Source organism: Argopecten irradians, chromosome 1, assembly GCF_041381155.1.
Source record: "Argopecten irradians isolate NY chromosome 1, Ai_NY, whole genome shotgun sequence".
Lineage (NCBI taxonomy): Eukaryota > Metazoa > Mollusca > Bivalvia > Pectinida > Pectinidae > Argopecten > Argopecten irradians.
In genome coordinates, this window is record NC_091134.1 from 25,688,047 (window position 1) to 25,699,928 (window position 11,882).

The 11,882-nt window shown below is 32.2% G+C and overlaps 1 protein-coding gene across 1 annotated transcript; it reads left to right on the forward strand.

Moving 5' to 3' along the window:
• Window positions 1–102: 102 nt before the first annotated feature.
• On the forward strand, window positions 103–11,546 carry LOC138321960 (TAR DNA-binding protein 43-like). The gene is made up of 4 exons (XM_069266012.1): window positions 103–488; window positions 2,218–2,396; window positions 3,585–3,725; window positions 5,188–11,546. The coding sequence occupies exons 1-4, from the start codon at window positions 251–253 to the stop codon at window positions 5,986–5,988; spliced, it is 1,359 nt and encodes a 452-aa protein (XP_069122113.1). The 5' UTR covers window positions 103–250; the 3' UTR covers window positions 5,989–11,546.
• The last annotated feature ends 336 nt before the right edge of the window (window positions 11,547–11,882 follow it).

Genomic DNA, 11,882 nt, shown 5'->3' on the forward strand with positions numbered 1-11,882 from the left:
TGAATTAATCCTTGAATTAAAATGAGAAATAGCTGGTGTTGAAACCTACTGGTCCAGGGGAGGTAACTGCAGTCACTAAAACGTTTAAAATAGGTCAGCCGCAAGATGGCGTATCCATCGCAGAAATTGTCAACAGAAGCAGCCATCTTGGAACGCCGCGCACTTCATTTTGGGACTACGGCGGGATTCTCAAATTTGAGGACAGTTTTGAACGATTTCATCTAGAATGTGTATGTAGTCCACAAGCAGAATGAGCCAGTATATCCAGGTAACCGAAGATGAAGGCGACGATCCCATGGAGGTTCCAAGCGAAGACGATGGAACTCTTCTGCTGTCAACACTGGCTGCTCAGTTCCCAGGGGCTTGTGGATTGAAATACAGAAATCCAGATTCTGGTGCTTTCAGAGGAATAAGATTATCTGATGGGCGTCTCTATCCACCCGACGGAAAATGGGGAAACAGGATGTTTATTGCAGTGTTCCCTAAAAGTAAGTTTACTCTGTTTACAAGGGTGAGATCCGAGTGTTCTTGATGACGCTTTGGTTTTTTGCTGGAGCAGACGCCTTGGAATTTCTCTCCGTTTTCAGTATTTCTCTTTTGTAAACATCAACATTACCATTGCATTATGATTCTTGAAGATATTAAGAATATGTTTGCATAGACTTAATCATTTCAAAAGGTTTAATTGGCCTGAATAACACATCTTTGTTTAGCTAAAGTGAAACTGACAGTGAAATAAGTTTGACAGCTAGGGGCGATAACTCTAATCTTTAGGATGAAAAAGTTCACTTGCAATCGACATAAGGAAGAATTATAATCGAATCGTGTATTTGGGAAACCTATAAATGATATTTCGTCCTCGAATTTTTAGATTCATTAAGGATATTAATTCCAATGTAATTTACTTTGTTAATTAAAACTCGTTCATACTTCATAGTATATTCACCATGCCAATGTAAACTTGTGTGTATATTTATTTGTTTACTGAATTCATTTAGCAATATTGCGCAAATGTTTATCTTCACATTTGTACAATATTGTAAGATGACAAGACGAATGTATGTTAAGAAGCCCTTTTCTTCTTTTCAAATAATGTCTGTCTAACAGTAAAGGTTATTTAGTGTTGTTTTTTTTTTAATTTATTTTATCAGTAATTGTTGTGAATATGAATTAAATATATGTTATTGTCTATTTGTACGTTTTCTCTAGTTAACTCAGATAAGATAAGCAAATTCATCTGTAATTGCTTAAACTTTAGAAAGTATTTTGCTGGAATAATATTTTGAAACTAGTTGATTTTTGCCGGTTATATATATATATATAAATTGAAACCTAGCTACATTGTACATGAATAAAAATCTTTGGTGTTCTTACATAATCAAAGAGTCTTCACGGCTTCATGAATATGGACCACATGTATACTTGATCTTTACTGTTTACTTTAAATCATATCCAAAGTATATGTGTATCTATATATATATCCTCAAAGACCTCAACTATAAACAAAAAGTAATTAATTTGATTTGGTTCCTCAAATTTTAAAAGTCATTTATTTAATACATAATTTAAAAGCTGTTGATCATGATGGATATGGTATCCCAAGGACATATAAATCTCACTTATATATCCTTAAGTATCCTTGTTAAGAAACAAGTTCATGTTTGGTCATCTTCTGCCAAAAATTATTTTAATTATTATTTAATCACATGGATTCTATTAGATAGAACAGAATAGTTAAACTTGATAGCTAGCCTATTTACATTTAAAATAATTATAATTATTATATGTATATTATATTCAGGGCTTAATTCAAGGTCACAATTACACTGCAGGTTAAGAAATAGCCCAGGTCCGATGGGCCAAGAACATTAAACTATGCTCTTGGACAAATGAAAATTGGTATAAACTTGCCCGGTTTTAATGTTAATTTTGGGTAAAACAGGCTTGAAATCTTAAATTCAGGCAAGTGGTTTTCAAAATAAGTTTCTTGCCCTGCAATGAGGTCTGTACATATATGACAAATTTGGTGGTTTGGCCATAAGATGACTGTGTTAGCTATAGTATCATGATCAACACCTGGATGAAGTGTGATCAATTAGAAGTCATAAATATTACAGCCATACATTCATGCAGTGACTTTTATGATTTGTTGAAATAATCTAAGGAATTACCATTTATTATAATTTATTCGTCATCTCTTGACATTTTTTTTTATAGCTGGAAATGAAAGTAAGAAAGTGCGAGAAGAAAATCCGGTTATTGATAACACCATGATCAGACGGAAACATGAAAAATCAAAATGCAGCGACCTCATAGTGCTTGGTTTACCGTGGAAGAGTACGGAAGAAGACCTTAGAAAATATTTCTCAACTATTGGTGATCTACTAATGGTTCAGGTACAGAAATTTAAAGCATATGTGATATCTTCCTTATGAGCACTACATATAAATTCCGCCACACATTTACGTCACACATGTATATATATGTGGCACACTTTACAGTCATCACTGCTTATATTGTAGCGCTCTGCCGAACATCATGGCTACATTTTGGTAGATCCGGCCTTCGGCAGCTGCCACTTGCCAAAGCCACTTGTCGAAGGTTTAATTGCGCTCCATTTGGCTGCTAAATAATTGTCATTGTCCCATTACTGTTCATATCATATTATGTAATCATGTTTGTTTTGGGTGTCTTGACAAAGGGGCAGATCGCCTCGAAAATTCGACAATTTTTTTGTCCACACGTACAGTTGAAATTACCTCTTTGTCCCATATATTTGTATATTCTATCCCATCTTTGCATATTACGTACAGTGTTGCATCCTTTGCGGATAGGTATTAAATGTGATGTCATTATATACATTGTGAGGAAAACTTGCTTCATTTTCTCAGAATAGTGCATATATATGCTTTGAAAATTGACGTCACAATATAATATACTACTGGCTAGCTACTGGTAACTATTGATGGTAACTCAGTAATATGCAAATACAGAATATAAGATAGGTGTTTTGCCATGTGAATTCAAATGAGTTTTGTGTTTTTAAAATATGGTATAGAATATATACTGTATAAAATTAATACCTGACCCAGTCTGTGATTTTAACTTTTTTCACTGGTAGTCATATGGACTAGTAAACCCCAAAATTTTACTACTGTGACTATTTAAGCACTAGTCCAAATGAAATATACAGCCGTTTTGCTTAAGCACTTCAGTCATGATAAGTTTACGATTTTTAACAAATATTACAGCCTGAATGTGTTCATGAACACAAACTTTCACATAATGATACATCCATACTAATTTGATATAATTACCAGAATTTTATAATGTAATTTATTACATGTAAGTATCTTGATTTTTTAGGTATCAAAAGTTCAAATTCTGTATTATTTCAAAATTAAGGACAGGTTTTCTCTGGCCCTTGATCTTGACACATACCAATGTTTTATATCTGCGTACATAATTTGATCATTTAGTTATTTCTATTCATTTTCTTTGTGCCATAGTTTTAGAGGAAAAGTATGAAATTAAAACAATGAACATTTATCTAATTGTATAACTTAAGAATGACTTTTTTGCAGGTAAAAAAGGATACTAAAACTGGCCAGTCAAAAGGATTTGGGTTTATACGGTTTGCAGATTATGAATCACAGCTGAAATGTATGTCATCACGGCACTTGATCGAGGGAAGGTGGTGTGATGTCAGGATACCGAACTCAAAGGTAAAAATGTGTGCAGACATTGTTAATAGAAAAATCTTCTGTCAAGATAATCGTTGTAACAAGCAAATTATTGGTTTGTTTGCCTTCTGATGTATACACCACCAAGATTTCAAAAATGAGGAAATGGTATGTAGAGTTACCTCCCTTTGCATTGGTTGACTTTATATTGGTTTTCTTAAGTATGTTTTGTATATGAAAAGAAAACTAATTAATTATGAAAGAGTAAAACTAAATAACTACACTTTAAGATTTCTTATCATTGAGTTTTGATTTGTGCTAGTGTAAAATAAGTTAATTTCTGTCAAATCTTATCCATAAAAATCATGCAAATATTTTCTATAAAACTCAATTTAATAGTTATTACATGGCTGTAATACTTTAGATCGAATTAATGATGAAAAGTCTCTGTATGCACATAACTGTATACAGGTACATTCAATTGTTTATAAAGTTATTGCAGTCTAGATTTCTGTTCTATTTGGTTCATTTTAAAAATAGAATTTAAAGTGAAAGTGAAAGTACACTTTGTACTTTTTCTTCTAGGAACTGTATATCTCTTTCAAAAAACAGGTCTAATATATAAGTAGTCTAAAAATACTCTACGTCTAGGTAATGTATATATGTCTTTCAAAAAATAGAAGTGGTCTAAAAATATTTTGGTTACTAATTATGAACCTATTCCCAAACTGATTTTGAAGATTTTTTACCAATTATAATGGTTGATTTACAAAATGTAGCAACTTTAATTTGATTGTATATAATAGTTAATTATAACTTGAAGATAGACAGTACAAATTTTCTTATTTGTATTAAACATGGATTTTGCTGTATTGGAAATCTTACACCGGAGTTTATTTCTTAACCAACTCTTTATAAGTACTTTGAACCTTAGAGTGTATGGTTCTATTTATCACACAAATTTATGACCCATCCATGGCCAGAGTCCCACTTTCTTCTACAGAAAACATGGTTTGTGATATTCAATGTTCTCATTAAAAGCCGGTTGCCAGCAAAAACAGCTGCCTATTTCCTTGTTTATAACCAGCTATTTTTGTCAGAAATAAATATTTGCCACCACAAGGGCCTATAGCCCCCAACCACGGGCACCTATTATTAATTTTCAACCATCTATTAAAACACTTGGCGAGAACCCTGGTGATCATGACTACTATAGCATTATTATTTTGTCTTGCTATTTTTTATGACATGATATAGTACAGCTGGTCAGTTGTACTGTGTCAAGAAAACTACTTTTATTTTTCCAAGAGACAATCAAGTGTTAAAATCATTAACATGCACGTAAATAGTTTAGGAGTGAAATGTATGCAGGAACTTGTAAAATCAAAATTTTGTTTTTATACAAATTATTTATTGAATTTACTTGACATTCGTTCTTATAAAAACATTTGATTTTGTGTCAGTATTTCAATTTGGTTTAAAGGTAATAACTTTAAAATTCCAGGAAGGAGCACAAAATGTTATGAACAGAAAGGTGTTTGTGGGAAGATGCACTGATGATATGACAGCTGAAGACTTGCGACAGTATTTTGGAAAGTATGGAGAAGTGGTTGATGTGTTTATCCCAAAACCATTTAGAGCGTTTGCGTTTGTAACTTTTGCCGACTCGGATGTCTCCCAGGGTTTGTGTGGCGAGGACCACATAATCAAGGGAGCCAGTGTACACATCAGTAGTGCTGCCCCAAAGAACTACGACCGACAGAACGACAAAAAGGCGATGGCCCCAGGACACCCTGGGTATGGACAGGGATATGCACATCACAGCTCCTGGAGTCAGGGAGGAAGGAGTAACACTCAGGCCATGGCTAACCAGGGCAGCGCCATGGGGCATGGGAATATGCCTAACAACCTCAGTCTGGGCCCGATTCAGATCAGCCCTGCTATGCTGGCGGCAGCCCAGGCCATGCTGAGTGGGCAGGGTGGATGGGGCCCCATAGGTTTGGTAAGCCAGGGCAATAATACTGGCACTGGTATAGGAACCGGTGTTGGAGTCAACGTTGGTGGTGCCTCTACCCCAAACGCCCAGCCTACAGTGGAAACCTCAAGCCAAGCTAGTGCTCAGAGCTTTGGAAGCATCGGGAGCAACAGCCAGGCGACAGCGGTTGCAGCTCCAGTCCCCACAGGAAGCAATAGTTTCCTGGGGTGGGGCAGCTCCCACTCCCAGGGCAGTGAACCAGGCAGCAGTCCCGGGGTGGGGGGATGGGGTACGCCTCAGAGTGGTAAGACAGGGGCTACATGGAACTAACTGGACAATTGGAGACAAAAATGAAATGCATGTGGCAGAGGCATCTGGAGTTAATTGCTGTGAGCAAGTCTTGTTTGTGTGAAAGTCTAAACAAAAACATTGTACATGATGTGTATTGTATTATTGTGTAAAGAATGTTGATATAGAATAAGGAAATCAAGATGTGACTGTCTTTGTATGAATTATTTAAGCCACAAGGATTACCAAATAACCCAACTTCTCTCCAACTTCTGGTTTCTGATGAAGATTACTTGTTGATAGTTTGTTTTTGATTCTTTCAATAAGATTTTTCTTGAAAGTGATTAAAGTAGTTTCATATGTAGTACTTTTGTCAATTAAAACAAACATGTTTTAGAATTAGAAGAATTTGGTTGAAGCACTTCCACAGAGAAACGAGTACCTTGAATATAATTTGTTTATGTTTGAATTATGCCTAATAATTTCAAGCACAAGGAGAAACAATGAATCTAATTCTTTGCTCTGTCCAAAAGAAAAGATAATTGTGTTAGGTATTGATGATTCTAAGTGTGGATTTGTTCTATTACGGCATGCTTTATTACTGGTACCTCCTTATGTATTGGTTACTCACATTCTTCCTGTGTATACTGCTGTTCCAAGATATCTCAGATTATTACTCTTGAAATCACCATTTGTTTGTTTTTATTTTTGTTAATATTTGTAATCAAATACCTGTATTAGATATAACAGGTGAAATCTGTTATGTAGAGAGAGATTTGTTAAATGTACTATTTGTGTTAAGAACGTTTTATTCTGCTCATTAATGCATGCTTAAAAGGATATTCAAGATCGTTATCCCTTCATGCTTTTTGGAATGAATTTATGAATAAAAATAAAGTTTATAAATACGTGTAATATCTTATAAATACAAATTAGTGGATAATTGATTTTTATTTATGTTAATTTATTTTACTTTTTTTAGGAAAACATTGATTTTAAGAACAGTTTTTAAAACTGGATTATATAAATGAAAACTATATCAAGGGACTTTTTAGGAGTAACAGTGAAATTTTCTTTTTAATCAAGATGTAGGAAAAACAACACATTTTAACATTCAAACACCTGAAACAGAAAGTAACTTTAATCAATTTTTATTTAAATTGGTTATAAATCGTTGTCAGAAATGAATTTTCAAAATCTTACAAATCTGTAATAGTTCAATTTAATGTATGAAGTATACAGTTTTTACGGGGAAACGTTTTTTTAGTTTGACAAATTGAAATTTTCAATTAGCTTGAATCCCCTCAACTAACATTTAGATGAAATATCGAAATTTGAGAAAATTTTCTGTGTTGTGAATTACAACATAGATTAATGATATATATACATATTGATATCACAGGCTAGGGTTGTTCATCCAGAGTGCTGTGGTGGTACTTACATCTTGTACATCCCTTCACATGAGTAACATTTTAATGTGTAACATTCATCAACATTTTAACTTTTAGTGTGGCATATAAATTAGCTTGATTTCAATGAACATTTTGATTTTAACAATGGTTTGCATCTTGTTTACACAATTTTTCAGATTTCAAAAAAGAATAGAGGAAATAATATTCATCAGTAGAAAAACTATTTGGGATGTTTTATCATTTAAGAATCAATGTGCTTTTTGTATTCAGAAATGACTACTTGATGCATAATATCATAAAGTATAGCAATGGGGATATGGAGTTTTTTTAATATGTTACAAAGGAAAAGTTGACGATTCTGCTTGTGATAGTTTTTTAATTTTTTTTTGTGATTAGAAGACCATGTCATCTTATATTACAGAAGAAAAAGAGAAAAGAAAAATGTTGAATGGGCAAAAGATTGATATACATCCTTGTGGATACCTGTGAAAGGGAAATACATGTTTTGTAAAAATGTAGATAGTTTAGAAGTTAACTGATTGATTGACTGTCAAGCCTGAAGATCAAGCGATATTTGCAGGAATGTGTAAAATTACTGATTGGTCGTTACAAATCAACTTTTACTGCCAGTATGGAATCGTCATGGAAATTGTGTATTTAAGTTGTTTACTTGTGAGGAAAATATGAAAATGAGCAGATGACAAAACTAAAACATTTTGATGTTTGAATTTTATATACAGAATATAATATAGCATGTAAAAATCACCTTTTTATCAGTATTTTTTAAATGTCTGACAATGAATTTTGATACGATAGCTTGTGTTTGGTCATGAAAAAAAAATTAAAAATATTTTATTTTTTTAACATCATTTTGGGACATCTAATTAAATGGTCAAATGTTTGGTTTTAAAGGGTTTTTTAATTGCTTTCAAGTGAAAATTGTTTGTCAGTGCTTCAGCACTTTGTATATGAATTCAATGAAAATTATGAATGCAGAATATCTTACTTCAATTTTGAAATGATAAAGAATTATTCCCAATTTAACTTCAATTTGAGACATGAATATAACTTTGCAATTTTTAATTAGCTGTTAAGACAGCAATAGAAGTACCTTGGTATTGATTTTTTAAATCTCTTTTGGGAAATATATTTCTTAGAATAATATATATAATATTGTCACAAGCTCTGTTTGCAAAAACAAGAACAATTGACCGTTACTGGATGCAGTACCGCAGAGTCCCATAATGGTTGCTGCTGAAGTTACCTGTGTGACCCAGGTGTGACTCATTGTGAGGTCACATTAATGACCATGGTTTGTGTGTGACCTCATTCATTTGCATACATGTAAATATACAATCTGATGGAACCATTTCATATTCAGTCTTCTTCAACCAAGATTCTTGTACAAATGTTGGAAAGTCAACCAGAAGTTTGTCAAGGCATGGAATTGATTAAACGAGTGCAAGTTTTATTTAATTTGTTTTGGATCAGATGTTGGAAATGTAATTGATGGGTATCTGATTTTTTAAACAATCCTGAAATTATGGAAGTATTTAATATTGTTGTTTTACTTGAAAATCATATTGAAATTGTAAATTGAATGACCCTTATAATTATGAACCACGATATAAACACAATGTGGAGTGAAAGACACGGCTTTAGAAATGGAAGTTGACTTGAGATGTAAAATTGATACAAGACCATTTCTTGTTGAGAAAGACTATTTCACAACCTGCTTTTATATTAAGTGTGAATTTGTGGTAGATGTAGTTTGCATAAAGGATATTTGACTGGTGTGTAGAAAGGTTAATTGGAGACTTAATTGTCTCCCCTGTACATGTTTTGTGACTATACTAAAAGTGGAGGTATAAGTTGTGTCTGGAATCTATATATATAGACTTTGTATATATGTACAACCTAGCTATACTAATTAGGTGTGTAATTGTATACCCATCACTCCATATACACAGCTAGATGTGTGTTTGATCTGTGCTCTCAGAGTGTATGTGCGTATGTGTCAAACCAAACTCTCAATAACTGGTTATTTTTGCAAGTAGATGTACAAAAGTTTAAATAATTTAAATGTAAAAAACACGGAATATTTATAAGTGAAAATTAGTATTATGAGACAGAAGATATGTAACAGTAATTTTTGGCAAAATGTTAATGAAAATAACCAGTTATAAGGTTTATATATCTATCTATATATATTATATATTATATTTTAAATGTTGACTTGGTCTTCTCTACTCCTTATTCCTATTCAAAATTTGTGACTTGACACATTTTTCCCTACTTGTTTGTTGCAATTAAAGGAATGCATAATCTATAACTAAATGGAATCAATACTATCAATAGTAATATAGAAAATAACACCCCAAGCAATGTTAAATAATATAAAGGTCACTTGAAAATGCTGATTAATGACCGTAGTACTATCAGAGGTTATTGTCAGTTTCACCAGTTGTAGTCTACACAAGCAAATTTGAACATTTTGATTGAAAAAGGATTATGATAAGGCACAGAAAAAGAGTATGAAAAGTTATTTTTTTAATTCATTTATTCCTTATTTCTTTCTTTGAAATGTCAGCATTACCTTGAAAAGCAATGCTGTGAAAGTTACGTTAGATTTGTCTTATAATAGAGTTTTCACATTGTTTTAGAAGTTGATGATTTGTTTTGAATGTAAGTGCACGATTGTTTATAACTATCAATAAGATCTTGTATTTTGTACAAAGGTTACAAGGCATTGATTGTGCTTTATGAATCTGTGGTTTGCTTTCTAGCTTGTTTCACTTCCTAAAATTCTTACTTTCTTCATTTCTTCCTTCTTTTCTCCTATTAGAATGAATACTTAGGACTTTTTCACCTCAGGAGCTAATTCAACACAAGTTAACAAAACAAATGGCAAGATATAATTTAATATCATATTTATTAGTGAGAGATTAGCAAGGCAGCTGTGACTGAGTATGGAAGACACTGGAACATTTCTAAGGAATTATGTCTATAATGAGAAGAGTAAAGCTTGTTTAAGTAAATGCCAATAATTTTCACCTTTAAATGATGTATAGATGTTATATTATACCATTTTGATGAATGCTGAATGTAAAAGGCTATTGAAAGATGACGTTATACAGTAATAATAAGAAATCTAAATTACCAAGTCAGCAAAATTGTTAATTATAACAAGAGATATAGTAACATGTAGATAAGATTCCTATTACTCTCGATGTATTATTACATTATTGATAAACAAACAAAAAAATAACAAACACCTTCACCTTGACATAAAACTTTTAAGGTATCGAATTATAATAAATATTATATGTCTTCTTTCAAACTCTATAAGTAGATCATGGCCCATATTTACAAGTTGCTAACTATAGGTTGTAGATCGTTTGTCACTCTCTGGTATTAAGGCTTTTTGACACCACTAAACTTGACAACACCTATCGCAAGGAGACAAACAACAAAGAGGGATAACTTCATAATAAAGAATCTAAATCAGAATCATCTGAACACTGCATTCGAATATATTGAGTTACTTCCCTTGATGAACTCATGATGTCCTAGCAACCTATTGGGCTGATAATGTGTTGTTCTTGCAAATTCTGTTTTTCTGTATCTTTCAGTTTCACATCTTTCTTTTCATCTGTTTTTGTGTTATAGTATTTTGGTAAAATAGGAAAACATATTTATTAAATAGAAATTAACATTTGCAGTAATTTGCAGTGTGCAATCAGCACAGTTAGTTATACTTATTTGTTAGTCCTATATAGATCGTCAGTTTTAATATGCATGTTTTTTATCACTGATGCAACAACCAATTGTTTTGAATTCCTACTAACATATGATACCATGGTTTTAACCTATAGCCAGCTAACTGATCTGTATATAGGTGATTAAATCTGGCTTCTGATAAAACATACTGGGTGAACTGTTTTTAAATCTTTTATAATTTCACGGAGTAAATGATATGACACTTAAAGACTTAAAGCAAATTTTTAAATTTTTGAAGAATTTTTACTAAGCCAATAAATTATTTATTGTGTATTACTAGGAAACTGATGGAAGACGTAGCTAATTTATTTACCAAAGTATGCATGTGGAATGAATTTGATGATGCATAAAAGTTTTCATCTATTATACCAAGCTTCAGAATTGATGAATAAAATTAGATAAAACAAAGCTACAAGGTTTGTCTTTATTTGATCCATGTTATTTTGAATAAACGAAAATGGAGAAAAAAACGAAAATGAGTACAGGTGTAAAGTGAATTAATGGAATTAAACTGTTCCAGACAGATAATTGCATTGTTTACATCCTTATGGGGCGGGGATTTAAAAATTGCACAAGTGACATTTTGGCTATTCAGATAACAGAAACGGTCAAAAATCATCAACCATAATGTACCATGGCAATCCCTGGGTCGAACATTGAATTCATGCTCCAATATCATAAATTCATGGATCTTTTAATGATCTAAATTTACATAATAATCAAATAATTACTAGCAGTAAATAG